At 40.6% G+C, this 25688-nt stretch overlaps 1 protein-coding gene across 1 annotated transcript in view; it reads left to right on the top strand.

The window, feature by feature from the left end:
* The window catches only part of ksr2 (kinase suppressor of ras 2), a 358563-nt gene that overhangs the window by 113554 nt on the left and 219321 nt on the right, over nucleotides 1-25688 (top strand). Inside the window, exon 4 of the mRNA XM_073065461.1 lies at nucleotides 11956-12460. Within this exon, the coding sequence (XP_072921562.1) occupies nucleotides 11956-12460 (505 nt within the window). The remainder of the gene's footprint in view (nucleotides 1-11955; nucleotides 12461-25688) is intronic.

Genomic DNA, 25688 nt, shown 5'->3' with positions numbered 1-25688 from the left:
TTCCCTTACCCCACACTGCCCGCCTCTACCCTCTTCCCAAGATCCACAAACCTGACTGTCAGGGTAGGCTCATTCTCTCTGCCTGCTCCTGCCCCACTGAACTCGTGTCCTCATACCTCAACATTCTGTCCCCTTTGGTTCACTCCCTTCCCACCTACATCTGTGACACTTCTCATCCTCTCGATCTTCTCAAGAACTTCCAGTTCCCTAGCTCTGAATATCTCATTTTCACCATGGATGTTCAGTCCCTTACACTTTTATACCCTACCAAGAAGGCCTTACAGCTCAATGCTTCTTTCTCAATAAAAGAACCAAACTTTTTTGCTCTACAACCACCCTCCATGTCTGGCAGAACTGGTCCTTACCCTCGATGATTTCTTCTTCAGCTCTTCCTCCTTGCACCAGACTCGAAGAGTAGCAAAGGACACCCACATGAGCCCCAGCCATGCCTGCCTTTTTTGTTGGCTTGTAGAGCAGCCCATGTTCCAAGCCTTCCCTGACAATGTTCCCCAACTCTTCCTCTGCTACATTGATGACTGCATGGGTGCTGCTTCATGCACCCACGCTGAGCTCATCAATCTCAACTACTTTGTCTCTAACTTCCTCCCTGCCCTTAAATTCACGGTGCATTTTTGACACATCTCTCCCCTTTCTAAGCCTCTCTGTACCCATCTCTGGAAACAAACTGTCAGCCGACATCTTGTATAAATCTAGAGGTTCCCATGTTTATCTTGAATATATCTCTTCCCACCCTATCTCCTGTAAAAATGCTATTCCATTTTCTCAATTCCTCCATCTCCACTGCACCTGTTCCCAGGATGAGGCTTTCCTTTCCAGGACATTCTTCTTCAAAGAATGGAGTTTCCTTTCCCTGACCACTGATGCTGTTCTCATCCATATCTCCTCCATTTCCTGGATTTCCACACTCACCCCATCTTCCCGCTGTCTTTAGAGAGATAAAGTTCCTCTTATACTTACCTACTACCTCATGTGCTTCTGCACCCAACGCTATCTCCACAACATTCGCCATCTCCAAAGGAATCCAATGACTAAACACATCTTTACCTCCCCCCATCTCTCTGTCTTACGCAGGGATCGCTCCCTCAATGATTCACTTGTCAATTCATCCCTCCTCACTAATCTTCCTCCTGTCACTTATCCCTGCAGGTGACCAAAGTGCTATAGCTGCCCATTCACCTCCGTTTAGGGCCCCAAACAGAGCTTCCAAATGAGGCAACACTTCACCTGAGAAACTACCGGGGTTGTGTATCGTGTCTGGCACTCCCCATGAGGCCTCCTCTACACTGGTGAGATCTGCCGTAATTTGGGGAACCGCTTCACTGAGCACCTCCACTCCTTCCGCCAAAAGTGGGATTTCCCAGATGCCAAACTTTTAATTCTCATTCCTATTCCTGTTCTGACATGTCAGTCCATGGCCTCCTCTTGTGCCACAATGAGTCCTCCCTCAGGGTAAAGGAGCAAAACCTTATAATCCATCTGGGTAGCCTCCAACCTGATTGCATGAATTTTGATTTCTCCTTCTGGTTAAGAAATTTCCTCCCCCTCCCCTCTTCTTCTATTCCCCACTCTGCCCTTTTACCTCTTCTCACCTGCCTATCATCTCCCCCGGATCTCCTCCTCCTTCCCTTTCTCCTATGGTCTACTTGCCTCTCCTATCAAATTCCTTCCTCTAGATTCTAGACCAGAGGTTCCCAACCTTTTTTTGGCCATGCCCCACCTAATCACCTCTAAAATCCTGATGCCCCCTGTGGTGATATATAATTCTTATTATTCAAAAAGTGAACTCCTATTCACCTGGAGGAAGCCTAAAAGACCATTAACTTGGTTTAAACAAGCTTCCAAAGAACATGGCATTCATGAAAGAGAAAAATAAAAGAACCAAAGGACTGTTAAAGTTCTGAGGAAGAAATTACTAAGAAATTGTAAAAAAAAAAGAACATTAAGTGATATTAAAATAATAATAATAATAAATAAATAAAACAATGCCGATTCGTTTCTACAGCATACAAAGACAGATACACCGTTTAAAAGAGATGACGCAATGTACACACCTTCACACCACCAAGAACCGAAAGCTACTGCAAAAAGCAGCATTGGCGCGACCTCGTACGAGTTTCTTACGCGTTTGGACTTGTTCATTCGTTCCTTCCTACATCAGTCAATTCATTAATTTAATTATGAAAGCCATTTGATGGTTGTAATGATGGTGATACACTATATATACAGTACATACGCAATTACACATGTACATACACACAAGTATTTTTATGTATGCATACTGTATATATACATATGTATTAACTCACACACACACTCATACTCACACAGACTTACTAGAAAAAATTCACTGTTAATAACTCATTCTCGAATTGCCCCCCTTAAAAATCAAATTACCCCCCTGTGGGGCGTACGCCCCACGTTGGGAACCACTGGTCTAGACCTTTACCTTTCCCACTTGCCTGGCTTCTCCTATCACCTTTCAGGTATCCTACTTCCCCTGTTCCAGCCTTTTTATTCCAGCGCCTCCCTCCCTTCCTTTCCAGTCCTGAAGAAGGGTCTCCGTGCGAATCATCGACTGCTGATTTCCATGGATGCTGCCTGACCTGCCAAGTTCCTCCAGCATTTTGTGTGCTGATCGGTTACACCAGGCACAACCATCTAGTCATAAATCTCATTTTTATGCTTAAATTTTGGGTTGTAGACAAATATTGATTAGAAAATGGAATACATTGTTTTGGGACTGCCCTGTCATCAAAGATTATTGGAGGGGGATACACAATGCCCTACAAGACATCTTTAAATGTCAAATACCCTTAGAGAGTCAGACCATATATTTTGGATATATACCTCAAGAATGGTTGAAAAGAGATAAATATTTAATGAATGTACTGTTGGTGGCTGGTAAAAAGACTCTTACTAGGAAATGGTTATCACAGGAGAGCTCAACTTTAAATGCATGGATGGAGATTACACTGGACATTTACAAAATGGAGAAGATAATGGCATCTGTTAATCATAAGCTGGAACAATTTGATCCATACTGAGAAAAATGGTTTAACTACATAATGCCTCATAGGCCTGATTTTATTCTCACAAATCAATGAATATGTTGTAAAAAAAAAATCACTCCCTACTTGTACATAGTTCTTTCCTTTTGCTTGTTTTTTCTTTCCACTCTTTTCTATAAGTGTATACCTCAGGTAAATACTTTGTGGAGATTTGTGATATATATGATTATATGATATATATGTACAATGTCTGAAATATATCTTATGGAAATGTTTGTTTGATGATGAACTTCAATAAAAAAATAAATTACAGAAAAATGGAATACATGCTCAAAGCTAAATTTATGTAAAATAATTTAGTCATCAAAGAGCTGTATTCACTAGAGTTAGAACCTCATGTTATCTGTTATGTTAACAGTTGAAATCTGCTGTGGACGTTTAATTTCCCTTTACCAGATATTGTTTGCTTAAACAGATCATACAAAACCTACCTTCAAACTTTGTAATAGCATAAAATGGATACTTCTACTCACAATTTCTATTGTAAGGCAACATTAATATGGGCTGTAGTGCCGGGGTAAGTTTTTGAAACACAACTAGTCATCTTTTCCCAGCCGTCAATTGAATACCGATACAGTTTACGTTTTCTTGGGATTAGAAAATCCCAAGAGTTGGAGTTGAGGAAGCTTGAGCTGTGCCATGCCATATAGGAAGGTGGGAAGATAAGTAAGAGACACTTGGGGATCGTACTTAACGTCAGATCAAATAAACATTTTGTCTGACTGTTGCTAAATAAATTGGTTGAGTGTCTGTCTAGGGAGCACCTGATTATTGAGCTTAGTTCAATGTCACTTGCCATGGTTGTAAGGCAGCTGTGAGACTTACACGTCTGATGCAGGAACCTCATCGATAAAACAGTAAAAGGCATATTGCCGATTATCACTTTTTACTTGGATGTCAAACACTTTTACAATTTATTTGTGATTCCTCTGATTAAGATGTTAGGATAAATTTAATAAAGTGATTCTTTCAGTATCATATTTTGACTGCTGTGAGTCTGTGAGAATTAAAATGCAGAGAGAATAATGCTTTTTGTGGTAATTTATGTTCATTAAAACAGATACATGAAAGATCCAGATACCACTAGGGAATTTCTAAACCCCTTACACTGCTGGAAACCGAGGACAGTGACCTGTGCTCAAGATCTTGCTGCCTTCTGATTGCATTGGATTGTTCCCAGCATGTTCTCCTGATGGAACCGCTTCCCTTCTCGCACATTAACTAAAAACAGTGTGAAATCTTCCTGTTTAAGTGGGTTAAGACATAAAGCAAGACAGGAGGTTGATAACGTCATAGAATTCATTTAGAATCATATTTATCATTATATTTGTTTCTTTTAAATCCATTTATGGATCATTTTGTTTAAAAAAATGGATACAGAGGTACTGAATGAGTCATGGAGGGAGAAGAGATATTGGATCAGACAATGTTGACAGCTACAGTAAAAGGTTGTTCCATAGAGAACATCGGCTAACTCCAGTTGTCAGAATTCTACACTTGTGACACGAATACAAAACATACTGGAGGTTTGATGTGGGTATTCCTCATTGTATTGCAACTGGTCCTGCACAAATTTATTTCAGGGGAACTATGAAACTTGGAAAGATAATGGTATTCCATCTGCAAATTGTCCTTATCCTCCAGGTGGTAGGGGTTGAGGGTTTAGTAGATGGTGCTGGAAGAGCCTAGGTAAGTAAATGCTGTACTTTTTTAGATGGTACCAATAATAGCAGCCATAGTAGACCATTGATGAAGGAAGTGAGTGTTTGATATGGTGTTCTCAATGAACTGGACTGCTAAGTTTTGGCCAGTATTGATCTATTTTAATGTTGTACGAGCTGCACCTATCCCTGCAAGTGGAGAGATACCATTCATCCACCTGATTTGTCAATGAGGAGGCAGAAACTGAGTCATTCACCATGGAATATCTACTCTGCTCACATTGCATCAATATTAATATGGCTCATGTCACTGAGTTCCTAGTCATTAATGACTAACAGGATCTTACTCTTCATTAGCTGGGACTCATGGGGTGTGAATATTATTTCCACATCAGCTTGTCCCAGAATGCCAACTGATTGGGGAGGAATGGGAAGCTTTACTATTCAAAGACCTCCAAATGGAATTAAACATTGTAGAAACTTTGATGGTTGTTTGTGTGGAGCGGCAGAATCTGAGGGGAGATCTAATAGAGGTGTGTAAGATAATCAGAGGCATAGAAAGAGTAGCATAGTCAGTATCTTTCTCCCAGGGTTGAAATGTTTGAGACCAAAGGTAGGCATTTAAGGTGAGTGGGGGTAATATCAAAGGAGATGTGAGGACAAGTTTTTTATACAGACGGTGCCTGGAATGCACTGCCTGGGTGGTGGAACAGGCAGATGTATTAGGGACTTTTAAGAGACTTTTAGATAGGCACATGGATGTGAGGGAACTGGGCATTGTGTAGGCAGAAGGGATGAGTTTAGTTGGCCATTTGATTAATAACTTGATTGGTTCAGCACAACATTGTGGGCCGAAGGGCCTGTTCTGGTGCTGTTCTGTTGTACATTCCATGTTTTAAGTCACTAAGTATATCTGTATCTTGCTCACTGTCCTGAGGATATGCCTACAGCAATGTTATGGGGTTGAAGGAGCTCATTTGAAATATCAACTTTATGAACCTCACTTCTTTATAGTGAGATATGATGCTGGTCAGTGGCAGCTGGTCAGCTGTCTCATTGGCCCATTAAATGACATTTGATCAAGTAGCTGCCTTGATGTCCCAGGCAGTCACTCATTTCACCTCTGCATTTCAGCTCCTTTACCCAGGTTTGCACTAAGGCTTTAATGAGGTCTGGAGGGGAGCAATCTGCACAAAACTTGACCAGCAGTGACCACCTTACTGGTGAATATTTATGCATTTTACAGCACGGCAACAGGCCCTTCCAGCTCAATGAGCCTGCACCACCCAATTACACCCATGTGACTCATTAACCCTTGCCTCTTTGGAATGTGGGAGGAAACTGGAGTACTCGGAGGAAACCATTGTGGTCATGGGGAGAACATGCAAACTCCTTATAGACAGCAGTGGGAACTGAACCTAGATCGCCTTGCTTGATAGCTGCTTGATAAACTATCAATAGTAGTGTCCATGTAAAGATTAACCATATATTACTGAGGCAGATTTCAGTTAAACAGAATTTAATAATTCTTCTAACCTGTCTTATTGTTATCTAATAATGCTCATAAAATTATCTTTACTTAGTTCAGATGTATCTGGATCAGCAGAACGGAATAATTATAGCCAGTGTGGAAACTTTTAGACATGTACAAATCTGTTAATTTTCCAGGTAACTTACTAATTGTGCGTGTACTTTAAAGACATCAGTTTTTTTGTAAGGTATCTGAAAAGTCATTTCTTTCAGATCAATTCATCTTGAACATAGTTGCCAATGTGTAATAATTTTTGGTATTTTGTTTCTTGCTTAAGATTTAATTTTCCACATCTTACTCAGCTTTTACCTTCCTTATTTTGGTCCTGCAAAGGCTCTTCACTATTGTTCAGAAATGCTTATACTCCCAGGCAAAAATTCCAATATAAATATTATTACAAGAATAAAATGCAGCACCTGCTGAAAATCTGAAATTAAAACAGAATGCTGCAACTATTCAATAGATACATATTACAAAGACTGAAACTGTAACTTAACTGTATCCTCTCTCTGGTCTTCCCAAGCATCCTGTCATCCAGTGACCTGGACAGGGCACAGCATCAGAGTTTTAGCCAAACCACTGTTATACAGTTCAACATAACCTTGGTTTTATAGTCTGCATCCCTATTGATAATGTTCAGGATCCCATGTACTATTATATTTAGTTCTCAAACTGTCATGTCACCATCCACAATTAGTGCATGTACACATCCAAATTGCTCTTTTCCCTCGCCTGCCCGTTTATTGGGAACTGTAAAATTTATTTAGCTTTTCCTTCCTGTATTCTTCTTGTACTATTACCTTGCCAGGGTATTGAATATAATAGTTGAGGCATCATGCTGCATTTGTCTAAAATAATGGTGAGAGCGCATTTGGAGTATTGTGTACAATTCGAAGAATATGGCAGAAATAGAGACTGGGTTAATTCACACTGGAATAAAAGAAGTTGAGGGATGATCTTTTAGAGTTACATAAAATTATGATGGATAGTCAGAGATGGTCTTTTTCCCAGGTTAGGGAAGTTTAAAACTAGGTGAGCGAAATTTAAAGGAGATCTGAGGGCTAAGTTTCTCTCACAGAGGGTGGTGGACTTCTGGAATAAGCTGCCAGAGGACGATCCAGTGATCACAGTTGTAAGATATTTGTAAAGGCACTTTGCTAGGTAAGACACAGGGGAATAGGGGCCTAAAGCAGGATAATGTGATTTCAGTTGAAAGTAGACTTACTTATTTAAGCCCATCACCCCTACTGGGGCAGCAGCTGGCCAGACTGCTCTGTCCTGGGCCAGTCTTTCAAGTTGCCCATTGAAGATCCTTCCTTTCCCAGGGATGAAGCATTGGTGTTTCTGTTGCTCTGGGCTTTCGCGGGATGGGATCGCCAGCCCCATGCCCAACCTTCTGCCTTTCGCACGTGGGCTTGGTACTGTCTGCAGCAGAGTTAGTTGAAAGTAGAGTTGGGCCAGTTTCTTTGCTGACTGATTCTATGAATCCTGTAGAAATTTGAGTGAACACTTTATTGCTTAAGTTTGATCTGGTATATGGTCATCCATTCTTCTACCCCATCTATCTCCCTTTGAAATTTTATTTTCCAACTTGCTGTCTACTGCACTTACAAGATTTGTATCATTTGCAATCTGTGTCCTGAACACTCAAGTTCAGGGCCAGCTATTACCCGGTTCAGACCCACTGCCCCTATCCCCCATTCTCCATTCCCTTGAACTTAACGTCTTTGATCCAGAGATTGACTTACTGACCTAGATGGTATTTGAGACAAGTGTCAAAGCCCTAAAAACAGCAAGGAAGAGTTGTAGGTGAACTTGAACAAACCCTGCAGTTGCCATTAGGAAAGTACTTACTGATGGTAAAACCCTCATTACAGATTACATAGTCAAAGTTTTTCAATGTTTCTGACTGTCCCTGTCAATCAGAAGCATTGAAAATTAGCTAAAATTAGAATAAATCAATAATTGAAAATCAATCAAAATGGTTAAAGTTAAATAATCCAAGACCAGATTCCCCAAAGTAATGACCTTCGTGCCTAAGGGGAGTTCCACAGTAGTGTTTAGCTGGGAAATTGTGGAAGGACTCAACCAGTAAATTTGGTGCTCTGGTGTTTGAATAGAAGTCCCAACATTTACCAGCTGTTAAGCTGACAAATGTCAGTGCTTGGTGCAGGAATCTGTGCCAATTATGTTTTACAAGTAAAGTTGTGGTCATTGTACCAATCCTAGGAGAATGCCAGTGTGTAACTTCCTTCAGCCATAACTTCGACTATAATTGGTTTATCATTGTACTAAAATGCAGTGAAAACCTTTGTTTTACATGCCATCCAGACAAATCATTTCAGACGTAAGTATATTGAATTGGTACAATAGGAAAAGCATTAGCAGAATGTAGAATATATACAGAGAAAGTAAAGTGCCAGTAGATATATGAGTTGCAAGGGTCATAATAGATAGGTTAAAGATCAAGAGTTCATCTTTATTATATAAGAGGTCTATTGGAGAGTCATCTAAATGCCTGATAGTCGCTATCCTCGAGCCTGGTGGAATATTCAAGCTCTTCTATCTTCATCCTGATGGAAAGTAGTGAGAAGAGAGAATGACCAGGCTGGAGGGTCTTGGATTATGTTGGCTACTTTGCTGAGACAGTAGATAGATAGATAGATAGATAGATACTTTATTCATCCCCATGGGGAAATTCAACTTTTTTCCAATGTCCCATACACTTGTTGTAGCAAAACTAATTACATACAATACTTAACTCAGTAAAAAATATGATATGCATCTAAATCACTATCTCAAAAAGCATTAATAATAGCTTTTAAAAAAAAGTTCTTAAGTCCTGGCGGTAGAATTGTAAAGCCTAATGGCATTGGGGAGTATTGACCTCTTCATCCTGTCTGAGGAGCATTGCATCGATAGTAACCTGTCGCTGAAACTGCTTCTCTGTCTCTGGATGGTGCTATGTAGAGGATGTTCAGAGTTTTCCATAATTGATCGTAGCCTACTCAGCGCCCTTCGCTCAGCTACCGATGTTAAACTCTCCAGTACTTTGCCCACGACAGAGCCCGCCTTCCTTACCAGCTTATTAAGACGTGAGGCGTCCCTCTTCTTAATGCTTCCTCCCCAACACGCCACCACAAAGAAGAGGGTGCTCTCCACAACTGACCTATAGAACATCTTCAGCATCACACTACAGACATTGAATGACGCCAACCTTCTTAGGAAGTACAGTCGACTCTGTGCCTTCCTGCACAAGGCATCTGTGTTGGCAGTCCAGTCTAGCTTCTCGTCTAACTGTACTCCCAGATACTTGTAGGTCTTAACCTGCTCCACACATTCTCCATTAATGATTACTGGCTCCATATGTGACCTAGATCTCCTAAAGTCCACCACCATCTCCTTGGTCTTGGTGATATTGAGACGCAGGTAGTTTGAGTTGCACCATATCACAAAGTCCTGTATCAGTTTCCTATACTCCTCCTCCTGTCCATTCCTGACACACCCCACTATGGCCGTGTCATCAGCGAACTTCTGCACATGGCAGGACTCCGAGTTATATTGGAAGTCTGATGTGTACAGGGTGAACAGGACCGGAGAGAGTACGGTTCCCTGCGGCGCTCCTGTGCTGCTGACCACCGTGTCAGACCTACAGTCTCCCAACCGCACATACTGAGGTCTATCTGTCAAGTAGGAAGTGTAAGTAGAGCCAACGGAGTGGAGGCTGATTTTTATGATAGTCTGGGCAATTTCCTGTTGTCTTGGTCAGAGCAGTTACCATTCCAAGCTGTGATGGATTCAGATAAGATGATCTCTTTGCAGCATTGATAAATATTGGCGAGGGTCTTTAGGGACATACCGAATTTCCATTGTTTTCTGATAAAGTATAGGTGCTGATGTCTTTTTTGGGTCATAGTGTTTGCATGATTAGATTATCCATAATAATTCTGTTTTCTGTCTCTCTGCCAGTTCTGTATCTTGTGGCACGACTCTTTTTATTGTATGGGCTTCAGTTTTACAGACATGTTCATTATGTCACTCACTTTATAGAATGCCTTTGAAAATCCACTGTAAACAGCATGAACTGCATTACCTTCATCAACCTTTGTCTTAAAAAATACAGTTAGTTGAGCACAATTTGCCTTCAAAAATGAGCACAGGCTTTCCTTTGTTAATTTCTGCAGGTCAAATGATCATTATTTTTCTAGAATCTTTACCTTTGTTGTGCTTAAATTGACTGGCTTGTTGATACTTAATTCATCTTTATATCCCTTTTGAGTAGGGATCCAGTAGTCTAGTATCACCCCAATCTCTATTGTGGATTTGGAAGGTTAATAAATCTGCAGTTTCAACTGGATGGGTTGCTTCTGATGGATATACAATTACATGTTAACTTCAGAAGACATACCCTTTCCAGATACTTTACTGCAGTCAGAAACATGCTCTTTCATTCTTCCTATTAATTTGGCAGCATTATTTCCCCTTGGTAAAAGCAAATGAAAAGTTTTCATTTAAGCAATGATCTCAGCCGTCACATGTAAATCTGCTGCTTAGTTCCCAATGAATGTAGAATGCACCATCTTTTCCTTTTTATGGTTCTCTTTACCCTGTTGTTTACATCCTCTCTGATCTTTCTGCTTGATTCCCATTCTATTCATTTGATGGCTGCGATACATTCCCTTTCCTGCTTCGACTTAAGTTTTTATTTTGCACTCTAGGGAAGTCTAACATTGGTTACTCTACCTTTTCCCTAGAAGGAAAGTTGGTGCATTGTAGTGAAGCAGAGAAGGAGATCTTTGGGTCTATCAACACACACAAAATGCTGGTGGAACACAGCAGGCCAGGCAGCATCTATAAGGAGAAGCACTGTCGACGTTTCGGGCCGAGACATCAACAGTGCTTCTCCTTATAGATGCTGCCTGACCTGCTGTGTTCCACCAGCATTTTGTGTGTGTTGTTTGAATTTCCAGCATCTGCAGATTTCCTCGTGTTTGCTCTTTGAGTCTATGTTGGCTATCAGAGCATCCCATCTCTCTCAATCCCCACGTTTATTGCCTTGTAACCTATTCTCTTCCATGTGTCGGTCAAAGCCCCTTGAATTCTTATCCACCTGAGTATACTAGGGATGATGTTCCTGTGAATAGCCTTGGAATGTTTTGATATGTTAATGTAACTCCATCTACAGTGCACAATAGGCTTGTTGAATGATTCAGTCTGGCCTGCCTCAGGTACTTGAAGCTAGCTGTTCTACAAGTCCTTGTGCTGAAAACAGCACACCTTTCTCCTGAAAATTACATTAATGTCTTAGATTTGCCTTTGATGCTGAGCATCTCGGCTTAGTAGCTGCTGAACTACCTTGGAATGACTGAGAATATTTCAAACATTCAAAATCATGTAAAGATAAAGCAAAAACCATTATGATTTAATATTATTAATTATTGAAATGCCAAATCTCATCTCTGACCAATAGTTAACATAAAATAAATACAATAAATGTCCCTGATTATTAGATAAAATCTATTTCTGATTCAATTGAAGTTAAACTAATGACTTCCTTTTACTAAGAAAAATGGTTGAGGCCAATTGCAACATAGTTAACCATCTTTTGAAGCTTATAACAAAATTGTTTTCGCTTTTAATGGACTTAATAATGTCTTGTGTTTTTGAAATGCAGGGAGTAGCCATTCCAGCCAGGACTGGGTTATCCAATGGCCTACAACAGAAACTGGGAAAGAGAATACTCCCGTCAGCCAAGCAGAGCCAGTCATGTGGCCCGGATGCAATATCACATTGAGCCCCAAGATATCATCAAAGTTCATGCAGCAAGACTTCCATTCAGTGCCTGTGCTAGGAACCAATTGTACTTACACAGACAGATTGACCATTGGAGATCCTATTGGACTTTATCCTACATTTGAGAGTGGGCCAAGTTCTCTGCCACCATCTCCACGGCAGCGCCATCCTGTTCATACCCCTCCTCGAACCCCTCCCATAGTGACAACAATGACACCTCCAGGAACGCCACCTGTGAGGAGAAGGAACAAATTGAAACCTCCTGGAACTCCTCCTCCAACTTCTCGCAAATTGATTCACCTCATCCCTGGATTCACATCACTACACCGAAGTAAATCACATGAGTTCCAGCTAGGAAACAGGGTGGAAGAAACGCACACCCCAAAGTAAGTTAAACATTCTTAATTAATTGTTAAATCTTTGTGAAGCTTGTTTTGATTAATAGCTGGTTTCACTCTTAAAATAAACATATTTTAAGATAAAATTGATTTTATATACGTCTTCCAGTATCTATATTGATTGTGAAAGCAAATAGTTCAGTGAAAATAGATCTAAACATGTTAGGATTCTTTTCAGCAAAATAGACTCCAGATTAGCAAGTACTATTCAAACAATGACAAGCACTTCATGTTAAATTCCTGATAGTTGTGACTGGAAAATATTGGACTCGATTTTAAAAAAAAGTGAATTTTAAAGTACAAGTTGTTAGTTTAGGCATATTGTTTTAATATATTAACCTTGCTGAATATACAGAGTAGTGATGGATACTGAGTGTAATAAAAAGGCAGTCAGTCGGCTTGAAAGTCTGTGAAGATAACAGTACTAGAACTGTAAAGGAAGTGTAACATAAAGTTGAATTCAGTATCAAAAGGTAAAAAGAGAGGGCAAAAAAATTTGAATTTGGAAAGAGGATGAAAGCATGGAAAGGAAAAATTAAAATAAAATCTCTTATCAATCTCCAACAATTAAAATCCATAAGAATAAGTTCCAGGCTTATAATAATTATTTTCTTTAGTGCCAGAGTGGTTCTTATTAATATTTATGAAGCAATTCAAAGGTTGCATGTACTGAACTGGCTGATTTGATGTTCTGCGGTGAGTTTTGGTTTCCAGCTATTATGTAAATACAACGTCAACTCATGCAATATATTTAAATAATAAGTAAGACCTTATAGTGTCATTTTTGTGAATTTAATACTGGACCAATACAATGGAAAGAAGCAATCTTGCATTTTTAAGTTTTAAGTGCATGCCTGTCCCTTGCCTGATATCGGTATAACATGTAAGCATAAATATGTTAAATAAAGTGGCATTAGAGTCACTATTATTTTACAATTCATCCTGCGTCATTACCAATCTAGTCAGCACAATTTTAACATAGATACTAAGTCAATCATATTAAACCGTTTAATTGCTGTGATAAGTTAACACCTATTTCTGTTTTTAAATCACACGTGTGTAAATCCAAAATGAATGGACAGTGCGAAAGAATTCTGAAAAGCCAACTAATTGAAGTTTTGCTGGCTCTGACAGGGCCCCCTTCTGTGTGACATATTTGCTTTGGTTCTATGCTGGAGACAGTCAGTGTATCAAGTCGTACAGTTGTAGACAACAAACATTTAGCATTCTAGAATGCTGATCAATAAACATGAGCCTGCCTCCACATGCTAATCAATTCCAAAAAGGTATTAAAATCTAGGCATTTTTTAAAGCAGTGTACCCTTTTAAAACATTTAGTTTAACTGTTTTTCTAGAATGTTGCTTTTTAATCACTCATGTCTAAATCCGAGTCTAATCTAAATTCACCCTTGTTTCTAAGCACAAGCAAACAGTCCCAGTTTTGTGTGACTGTAAAATGGTCTGCTGTTCCAGATTCAATAAGACCCTTAACCCATTTACTGTCAAAGCAAGACACCAGTTGGAGCTGCAAAGTCGTGTAGTCACATGGTAGTGCAGCACAGGCGGAGACCAGTCAGTCAATAGAATCCTGATCGACACATATAAAATGCTGGAGCAACTCAGCAGGCCATTTAAGAAAGGGAAGGGGGAGGAGTACCAGAGGGAGGTGATGGGAAGGTAAGCAGATAAGGTGAGAGAGGGAAACGGGAATGGAGACTGGTGAAGGGGAGGGGGGCAATTACTGGAATTTCAAGAAATTGATATTCATGCCATCAGGTTGGAGGCTAACCAAATGGTTATAAGGTGTTGCTTCTCCAACCTGAGTGCAGCCTCATCACTGCAGTAGAGGAGGCCAAGGACTGACATGTTGGAATGGGAACGGGAAGTAGACTGGAAATGGGTTGCCACTGGGAGATCCAGCTTTTTCTGGCAGTCAGAGCATAGGTGCTCGGCGAAGCAGTCTCCCAATCTACGTCGAGTCTCACTGATATACAGGAAGCCACACCAGGAGCACTGAATACAGTAGATGACCCCAACAGACTCAGAAGTGAGGAGTTAATAGACAATAGACAGTAGGTGCAGGAGTAGGCCATTCGGCCCTTCTAGCCAGCACCGCCATTCACTGTGATCATGGCTGATCATACACAATCAGTACCCCATTCCTGCCCTCTCCCCATATCCCTTGACCCCGCTATCTATAAGAGCTCTAACTAACTCTCTCTTGAATGCATCTAGAGACTTGGCCTCCACTGCCTTCTGGGGCAGAGCATTCCACATATCCACCACTCTCTGGGTGAAAAAGTTTTTCCGCATCTCTGTTCTAAATGGCCTACGCCTTATTCTTAAACTGTGGCCTCTAGTTCTGGACTCACCCATCAACGGGAGCATGCTTCCTGCCTCTAGTGTGTCCAATCCCTTAATAATCTTATATGTTTCAATCAGATCCCCTCTCATCCTTCTAAATTCCAGTGTATACAAGCCCAGTCGCTCTAATCTTTCAACATATGACAGTCCCGCCATTCCGGGAATTAACCTTGTGAACCTACGCTGCACTCCCTCAATAGCAAGAATGTCTTTCCTCAAATTTGGAGACCAAAACTGCACACAATACTCCAGGTGGGGTCTCACCAGGGCCCTGTACAGCTGCAGAAGGACCTCTTTACTCCTATACTCAATTCCTCTTGTTAAAAAAGCCAGCATGCCATTAGCTTTCTTCACTGCCTGCTGTACCTGCATGCTTGCTTTCATTGACTGATGTACAAGAACACCTAGATTTCGTTGTACTTCCCCTTTTCCTAACTTGACTCCATTTAGATAGTAATCTGCCTTCCTGTTCTTGCCACCAAAGTGGATAACCTCACATTTATCCACATTAAACTGCATCTGCCATACATTTGCCCACTCACCCAACCTGTCCAAGTCACCCTGCATTCTCATAACATCCTCCTGACATTTCACACTGCCACCCAGCTTTGTGTCATCAGCAAATTTGCTAATGTTACTTTTAATCCCTTCATCTAAATCATTAATGTATATTGTAAACAGCTGCGGTCCCAGCACTGAACCTCGCGGTACCCCACTGGTCACAGCCTGCCATTCCGAAAGGGACCCGTTAATCACTACTCTTTGTTTCCTGTCAGCCAGCCAATTTTCAATCCATGTCAGTACTCTGCCCCCAATACCATGTGCCCTAATTTTGCCCACTAATCTCCTATGTGGGACTTTATCAAAAGCTTTCTGAAAGTCCAGGTACACTACATCCACTGGCTCTCCCTTGTCCATTTTCATAGTTACATCCTCAAAAAACTCCAGAAGATTAGTCAAGCATGATTTTCCCTTCATAAATCCATGCTGACTCGGACTGATCCTTCTACTGCTATCTAAATGTGTCGTAATTTCCTCTTTTATAATTGACTCCAGCATCTTTCCCACCACTGACATCAGGCTAACCGGTCTATAATTCCCTGTTTTCTCTCTCCCTCCTTTCGTGAAAAGTGGGACAACATTAGCTACTGTCCAATCAGCAGGAACTGTTGCCTCGTCTGGAAGGATTGTTTGGAGCCCTGAATGGCAGCCAGTTGACTTTGTGTCTTCCAGTTGTCTAGGTGCTTCAATGCAAAGTGGGGTGTATTAGATTCCCCCTTCTCCAGCCCTTTATCTCTTTCACCAATCAACTTTCAAGCTCGTTACTTCACCCCCTCCCCCTTTCTCGGTTTCACCTTTCACCTCCTTGTACTTCTTCCTCCCCTCCCCCCATCTTTCCCTGACCTTTTTTCCAGTCTTGATGAAGTATCTTGGCCTGGAACGTCGACTGTATACTCTTTTCCATAGATACTGCCTGACCTGCTGAGTTAGAAATATAGAAAACCTACAGCACAATACAGGCCCTTCAGCCCACAATGCTGTGCCGAACATGTACTTACTTCAGAAATTACCGAGCCCCCTATTTTTCTAAGCTTCATGTACCTAGCCAAGAATCTCTTAAAAGACCCTGTCATATCTGCCTCCACCACCTTTGCCGGCAGCCCATTCCACGCACTCACAACTCTCTGCGTAAAAAAAAAACTTACCCCTGACATCTCTGTACCTACTCCAGTTCCTCCAGCAATTTTGTGTGCTGATTTGGATTTCCGGCATCTGCAGATTTTCTCGTGTTTGTAATGGAATCCTGATGCATGGTCTTGACCCAAAAGGTCGATTACATCTTAGTCTCCACACATGAGTTCCGCCAGCAGTATTTTTTTAGTTCCATGGAATCCACTTTTTCATTAAATTCCCGAATTTGTTCTCTTACTGATATTTAACCAATTACCTTCTCATGGCTTCTGTTGACTCACCAACCCTTGACGTGGTATATTCAAAATTTTAAACATGCAGCACGTAATATTGTCCACATGCCATTTCTAACTCTTCTGTTAGTCATCTTAAATGCGTATACCCTGGTTATTAATCTTCAGTCATTAGAACTTAAGTACCTGTCAACTTTTATCTAAGATGTCTTCACACTAAAAAGAACAAAAACTAAACATCTTAAAAAAAAAACAAAAGCGTAGAAAATAATGGGATGTGGAGGCAGAGGATGGGGGAAAAAGACACAGTTTCAAAAAGCAAAAACAAAGAAGAAGAGAATGCAGATAAAGACCTATAAATGTATGTGAATGCAAAATGATCTTTTGGAAGGTAAAGGACCTAATGAACTAAATGATTACTTCTTGTTCTGAGTGTTCTTCATGCTTTCATCCAGGAAAAGCAAATACAAAGGGAATGATTTTAAATGAAATTATACCATGCACTATTACTTTGACTAATTTCAATCTATAAAATGTGAAACAATAGAACTTTACACAATTGGTCGATGACTGTTAATTAAGATATCCCTCAGTATAATTTCCAGGCTGCTATGACTAAAAGTGTACAGCTAATCATAGTATTACTAATTATTTGCCAAATTATATTGTCACTCAGTGAACTGAATAGTATGTTTATCTTGAGGAGTTGCAATTTAATTTTTGATTAAATACTCAGAAACAAGCTGCTAAAGAAGTGAAGTGGCCTTTCTAGAACCGTTAAGTTTTCAGTGAAACTAGAAGAGTGGATAATGACTTTTGGAGGTTTGAAGGCACAATATCAGGGTTTGTAAATGGGGGGAAAAAAACAGATTTGCTGAAAATTTTAAATAAAAAATTGGTGTGGACACTCAATTGGTTAGGTAACATCTTAAAGAGAGGGAGAATTAATGATTCATTATTCTGATAAAAAAGTTTTTGACTTGAAAATTCAGCCCTGATTCTTTTTCAACAGATGTTAGCCAGCCCGCTAGTTGTCCACAGCACTTTCAGTTCAAATGGTGGATCATTTGGGGAAATAAGCACGGGAGATGAACTTTCAACTCTCTAATACGCTCTACAATTCAATTAGGTTATAGTAGCTCTGTACCTACAGTGAAAACTAACATCTAAAAGATGGGGATGTTTGTGGTTCCTCTCTTGTTAGTTGTGTAATGGCCTACTACTACTCAGTAATTGAAAGAACGATCCCACAGGACTTCCATCTTCTTTTATTATACTTTTTCAATATATGGGCCTGCACTATCTGCTAATACCAAATTGCTCTTGAGGAGTTGGTGCTGAACAATATTAAAAAGCTGTACACACAATGTGCTGGAGGAGTGGCATTTATGGATGGGAATAACAGTCGATGTTTTGGGCCGAGACCCTTCATCAGGACTTAAATGAGTATTTTGTGTATTGCTCTAGATTTCCAGCATCTGGAGTCCCTCTTGTGTCTCTTTAAAAAGCTGCAGCCCTTCAGGTGAAGGTATTCTGTTTTAGGATAGGGAATTCAGGATTTAGATTTAAAATTGGGACGTGGAAGGAAATTTGCTGATGGTGATATTTCCGTGTACCTCTGCCCTTTTCTTATTTAGTGATAGAGGTCATAGGTATGATGCACCATCAATAACTCACTCTGAGACGTAAAGGCGAGATATCGGCTCTTATTGACTGGAAGAAGGAACAAGCAGTGGTTGACCACCATACTACATCCTGGAGACAGAGAGGCCGGGCTCAGACCTCAATCGCCTTTATACAGGGGTCTGTGGGAGGAGCCACAGGAGCAGTCAGCAGGGGGCGTGTCCAGACAGGTATATGTAGTTCACCACAAGGTAACAGGTTCTATCAGAGTAGCCTAAGTGAATAACTGCAGAGTATTGTGTAGAACTGTAGTTGTGGAAGGAATATTTATTTAGACTAGGAGATGGGAAGTCGATTAAGTGGGGTGCTTTGTCTGCAATTATATCAGCATTCTTAAATGTTATTGCAGATGCATTTTATTTAGGTAAATTCAGAATATTCCATCACACTCTTATTAGTGTTTTGTGAGATGATTGGAAGGCTTTGGGGTGTAAGTGAGTCAGGTTTTACTAGGTCTGCAACCCCTAAACTGCTGTTGTCATCACAGTATCCATATGGCTGTTGCAATTGAGTTCTTGGTGAATTGTAATCCCAGGATGTTGATGACGGGAAACTCTGTGATGAAAAATAATATTTAAGGTCAAAGATAAGTAATTAGATTCTCAGTTATTGGTGATGGTCTGTGCTTGGCACTCAAACTGTGCAAATATTGCTAATAACTCCTCAGCCCATGCCTGGATGTTGCCCAGGTCTTGCAGCATGCAGACGTGGGCTGCTATGTTTGCCAAGGGGTGACAAATGGAATTGAACACTGTGTAGTCCTTTGTCTGATGTTCTAATGGGAAGAAAATGGGAAGAATTAGCTGAAGTTGCAGAATTAATTAGCTCATTCTACATTTGCGCTCATTCTACATTTGCTACCATATCATACCAATATCATACCAACCTACATAGCGTCCATATTATTCTATATGACCAACTTGATGTCTCAATCTTTTTTTAAGCATGTCGCACCAGACAGTCAGCCATTCTTGTCTGGCATGTGGTGTCAGGATTGGTCTCCTTTCAGATTAACTGGATCACAGTATGAACTCTCCTGGCAGGACCCTTACTTTTTTTTTACGAGGCCGTGCTCAACCCAGCACGGATGGAAAGCATGCTCAGGGGTGGCCTGAGTTGGATTCGAACTCGGGAGTCTTCGCTCCAGACTCCAGCACTGATGTCATTGCGCCACCAGCCGGCCATGTCTCAAATAAAGAATGTACAAAGCATGGTTAGTAAGCTTGCAGATGATACTAACATTGGTGGTGTGGCAAATTACATGTGATCTTGATCAGCTAAGTAAATGGGTTAAGGAATGGCAAATGGGGTTTAATTTGGATAAGTGGTAGGTGTTGCATTTTGGAATGTCAAACCTAAGTAGGACTTTCACAGTGAATGGCGAGTCCCTGGGGGGTGTTGTAAAACAGTGGGACCTTGGAGTACGTGAATCACTGATAGATAGGGTGGTGAAGAAGGCTTTTGGCATGCTGGCCTTCATTAGTCAAGAGACTGAGTAGTCGGGAGGTCATGGTACAGTTGTACAGGATGTTGATGAAGCTGCACTTGGAGTATTGTAACACACACAAAATGCTGGAGGAAGTCAGCAGTCCAGGCAGCATCTATGGAAAAGAGTACAGGGTCGACATTTTGGGCCGAGACTCTTCGGCAGGAATTGGAGTATTGTATTCCGTTTCTGCCACCCACTATAGGAAAGGTGTTATGAAACTGGAAAGAGTGCGGAAAACATTTACATCGCCGTTGTCAGAACTTGAGGGGCTGAGTTATAGGAAGAGGTTGAACAGGCTAAGACCTTATTCCTTGGTGTGTAGAAGAATGAGAAGTTACAGAGATGTATAAACACATGAGGTAAGTGCATGCAGTCTCTTTTCCAGGATTGGTCAATCAAGAACTAGAGGGCATAGGTTTAAGGTGAAGGGGGAAAGATTTAATAGGAACTTGGGGCGATGTTTTTATACAAATGGTGGAATGTAAGTGGGATGAACTGCCAGAGAAGGTAGAATAACAACTTTTAAAAGACAGTTGGTCAGTACATGGGTTGGAAAGGTTTAGAAGGTTATAGGCCAAAGGCTAGCAAATGGGACTAGCTTGGGTGGTGCATCTCGACTAGCATCACTTGAAGGATCTGTTTCTGTGCTGTATAACTCTATGGATAATAGATATGTCAGGCTTTGAAGTTACAAATTGAGGTGGGATGAAACTCTACTGGTGGCCCATATTATCTCAGTGGAGGTTGTCATCATATCCACAAGACTCTGTGATGGGCACTCCTGATAAAACTGTCATGGACAGTGATATCTACAGGACTGATGAGAATGAAATCTGTAGTTCACTTGTGCTAGCATTCACATCATGTATTGTACCTGATCTGATAGCTGACTCAATAAATAGGTCTGCTTGTCCACTATTACCTATCAATTTTTTTATGATAGTCATTCAATTCCCTCACACAAACTACATTCTGTGCCCCTGCCAACCTTAAAAAGATCTTTAAATGGTTCTCAACGTGGGGGATTGCATAGTTACCAGATGTGGGAGACTGGAAGATGGTAATCAGCTATTTTTGCCAATGTTTGAACTGCTGCCATTAGATTTCAAGGGGTCCAGAGTATGATGTGTGTATCTGCAAAATTCCTAACTGATCACTTATTCTGCACCACATATTGAGGTTTAGTGATGGCAGAGTCAAGTCAAGTCAAGTTGCTTTTTATTGTCATTTCCACCATAAACTACTGGTACAGTACACAGTAAAAACAAAACAACATTCCTCCAGGACCAAGGTGCTACATGAAGCAACACAAAACTATACTAGACTACGTGTCACAACTCAAGGCTTCACTTGACTACGTAAAACAACACAAAAACTACACTAGACTACAGACTTACACAGGACTGCATAAGGTGCACAAAACAGTGCAGGGCAGTACAATAATTTATAAATAAATAAATAATAAACAAGACAATAGGCATAGTAGAGGACAAATTTCAATATCATAAATTATGTAGATGTCAGTCTGGACTGGGTATTGAGGAGTCTGATGGCTTGGGGGAAGAAACTGCTGCACAGTCTGGTCGTGAGAGCTCGAATGCTTCAGTACCTTTTCCCAGATGGCAGGAGGGAGAAGAGTTTGTATGAGGTGTGCGTGAGGTCCTTCACAATGCTGTTAGCTTTGCAGGTGCAGCGTGTGGTGTAAATGCCTGTAATGGTGGGAAGAGAGACCCCAATGATCTTCTCAGCTGACCTCGCTATCCGCTGCAGAGTCTTGCGATCCGAGATGGTGCAATTCCTGAACCAGGCAGTGATGCAGCTGCTCAGAATGCTCTCAATACATCCTCTGTAGAATGTGGTGAGTGTGGGGGGTGGGGGGGGGGGTGAGAGATGGACTTTTCTCAGCCTTCGCAGAAAGTAGAGACGCTGCTGGGCTTTCTTGGCTATGGAGCTAGTGTTGAGGGACCAGATGAGATTCTCTGCCAGGTGAACACCAAGAAATTTGGTGCTGCAACACTGACTAAAAAGAAAGTTTGTAATTAGTCCACGCCTGGCAGCTCCTTGACTAGTGCATGGGAGACCTAACCTAGTTTATTATCAAGGGTCCAGGTATTTCTCAGGAGGAGTTTGTAAGAACAAATGGATAGGATATGCTTTTGTTAAGGCCAATTGTGGTATTAGACCAAGACTGGTATCTGTTTCGCTTATTATTATGAATCTAGAAACACAGATGCAATACTTCTGTTTCTACAAAACAGTAATAAACAAGATAGGGTTTATAAAATTTAATATCTTCATGCTCATCATTTCATTCCAGTTTATTCAATTAGTTGAATTTGAATTTTCCAGCTACCACAATGGGACTTCAAGTCATTAGTTAGATCATTAGTTCAGGCTTCTGGATCACTCATCTAGAAATTTACCCACAATGTGTTAAATATTCTAATTGAGGATAGTTTACCTATATAAAACAATGTAAAATATCTACTTCATCCATTTTGTTGAATCTACTTGTCACCATATATTAACATGTAAGTGAGGCCTCTGTCAGACAGGGTTGTCCGTGGATGTTGCATCCTAGTTGTCTAGATATGCAAGAAGTGTATGATACGGAGAGCAAGCTGTTGCCCTTGTAGCAAGCTCCCCCTCTCCATGCATCTGATGAACCCAAAAGAATGGCAGAGACCAATACAGTTTGGTACCAGCCGAGCTGCAGGAGTTGCCAGTCAATGTTGAACTCAACGTAGGACTCCCTTAGGGTTTTTCCCTTGTGGAATAGTCCCAAAGCCTTTCTTATGACTGGGTATAGCCGCAAGGCAGCAGAGGTTTGATATCAGAGTTTTCCTTCTCCTAGATTAGCTGCCAATCACAGCTGGTGAGCCCCATCTGCCCAAAGCAACTGGTTTTAAGGCACCAGTAAACAACCTTTACCCCTTCTCCTGTAAGTAGAAACAGTTCTGCCGAACTTAGTAGCTAAGCCACATGTGAAAGCCAGGAGCTGGATTTGGTTGTCAGAGGCTACTTGAGGTGCATGCCTTTGGGAGGATTTAATAGGTAGTGGGGGCTTGTCCCATTACCACCCCCAGCTGTAACAACCTTAAGGAATCGAACATCTGTAAGCATTAGGTTATGGGTAGTATCTTGATTTGTTAAGAAGATATGATTAATAGTCCTCTCTCATCCATGTTAGTTCCCCAACAGATATAGTATACTGGAGGAGCATGAAATCTGAGAGTAGTGAACCTGGAATTTTCCTAGCCTGACTATTCCTGTGATCTTCTCAGATGCATCAAAGAGGAAAGCCAGTTTTGTTTAGGCATTTGTTGTGTGTCGCAAAGTAAAAGTGAATTCCTAACTGCAGAGGTGCAACTATCTTAAAGGGCTTCAGATTATGATTCATTTTCCCTCCTAGTGACTCCTGTCAAAATGAGCAGGTATTTTAAAATCCTCTTGCAAGCCCTAAAATTAAATGTTATTTATTATGAACATTTTAGATTGTTATCTGGAGGTTCATCAGTGATTCTGTATAGTGGAGAATCTTGCTTTTGTTTACCTTGTATTCTGCAAATTAGCAATTAGATTACATTTTTATTGATGTGTCAGCTAAATTTCAGAGCTCTTACTCATACAGTACTACTTTGCAGTACTGTCATAACAAAATATCATAAGTCTTCTGCCCACAGTTGTGTAATATGCTAGGAAAGGCTTGGGAAAATTCTGTGTCTTTGTGTTTTATTTACGTGAACTTTTCACTGAAAAATTAGTGCCGAGAGGTGATCCTTTCGTGAAATCAGTTGTAATGCTTGAAGTAACAATTGTTGTAAGTATTTATGTTCAAAGAATTCGAAAAATGTATTAGACTTAGAATCATAGTATACTGGCCCTTCAGCCCATCTAGTCTGTGCAGAACCATTTACAACTGCCTATCCCCATCAACCTGCACCAGGACTATAGATGCTTATTTTTAGATATTTTTGTTTGGCATGTTATTAATTTTATATATATCTCATCCATGAATGCATGACATCTATATAATAATTAAAAGTGTATCCCTTCAATTGTTAAGAGACCTTACAGAATTTTCACCACTAATGTTCAACAAAAATTGTTTTATATATGAATAGCATTCCATAATTTGAGTAATGTTCAGAACATATAATTAAACGGCTTTTAATATCAATAAATACCAATTTTCTTGTCATTCATTTGTATTTGTTATAGTATACTGCAAAAGTATTTGCAGTAAATGTTGAATTCTCTCTCAGAAGGCTGAGGCGATCATAGTGACTCAGAATAGCCTGTACTTACGTATAATAATTGAGCTTAAATGAAAGTGGCATGTTGAATTTCAAGGATGAAAATGGGATATGTAGGGGATGCCCACATTAGAGAAAAACAATGCCAAAGGAGAGGAAGTCACTTGGAAAGTTGAGTTAAAGCAGTTGAGATTGCAGCTAAAAATAAAGTCTAGAAATAGACAGCATGGGGTGAGCTAATATAACTGAATTAAATACAAAATTAAACAGATGAGTGTCTTTTAGGTAAGTGATAGATTATCAACAAAATGGTAAAAAGACAGAAAAAACTATAAATGTATCTATGCTTCCCAGCTTCTAGCCTCTTTTATTAGTGTTTGTGAAACCATTTCCTAGTATGAAAAACAGACATCCATGGAAAGAAAGCCTCCAACCTGATGGCATGAACCTCGATTTCTCAAACTTCCGCTAATGCCCCCCCCCAACCCTCCGCTCCTTCACCATTTCCCATCCCCTTTTCCCTTTCTCTCACCTCGCCTGTCCATTACCTCCCCCTGGTGCTCCTCCCCCCCCCCCTTTTTCTTTCTTCCATGGCCTTCTGTCTCTTTCACCAATCAACTTCCAGGTTGTTTACTTCATCCCTCCCCATCCAGGTTTCGCCTATCACCTGGTGGTTCTCACTCCCCACCCCCCCCCCCCCCACCACCCTTTTAAATCTACTCCTCAGTCCTGCCGAAGGGTTTTGGCCTGAAACGTCGACTGTACTTTTCTCCATGGATGCTGCCTGGCCTGCTGGGTTCCTCCAGCGTTTTGTGTGTGTCGCTCAGATTTCCAGCTTCTGCAGATTTTCCCCTTGTCCATGGAAAGAAAGATAAGTGATCCAACGAGCTGCATTGTTGGATGGAGAGGGTGAGCTCTGATGGTTCTGGTGGTCTTTCCATAAAATGAACTGGTGAGAATGAGTAAAATTTTAATTGATCCATGTACTTGGATTGCCATAGAATTCCACTCAGCCTCCTTTTACATAAAATGGTAACTTTGGCCATACTTGTCTTCATATTAAGTCAAGAACTAGCTAATAATTTCTTCTTCCTGTGATGTTGCTGAACAGTTATTTTACATGAATGAAAAGAACCTGTTTCTATAGTAAAAAGCACTAATTATCACATACACCTGTCAGTGGGATAATTCTTTTTTTGCTTAGTTTTATTTCATGGGCTTATATGAAACTATAAAAATGGTCGCAGTGCCGTGACTTCCGGTTTCTCCTTGAACTTACTTCCTTCTTCCGGGTTCATGAGTTCACTTTTTTTTTAAACTTATGTGTTAACTGTAATAAATATTGTCAATATGGATAGGACTATTAACTTTGTTTCTTGGAATACTAATGGTTTAAATCATCCGATCAAACGAAAAAAAAACATTCAAAGTATTCCATAGAATGAATGCCAATGTTATTTTTGTGCAAGAGACTCATGTAAGGAAGGTGGATAGTCAAC

This window comes from Hemitrygon akajei, chromosome 14 (assembly GCF_048418815.1).
Source record: "Hemitrygon akajei chromosome 14, sHemAka1.3, whole genome shotgun sequence".
NCBI lineage: Eukaryota > Metazoa > Chordata > Chondrichthyes > Myliobatiformes > Dasyatidae > Hemitrygon > Hemitrygon akajei.
Note: the sequence above shows the minus strand (reverse complement) of the source record. Positions and strands in the feature narration are given on the sequence as shown.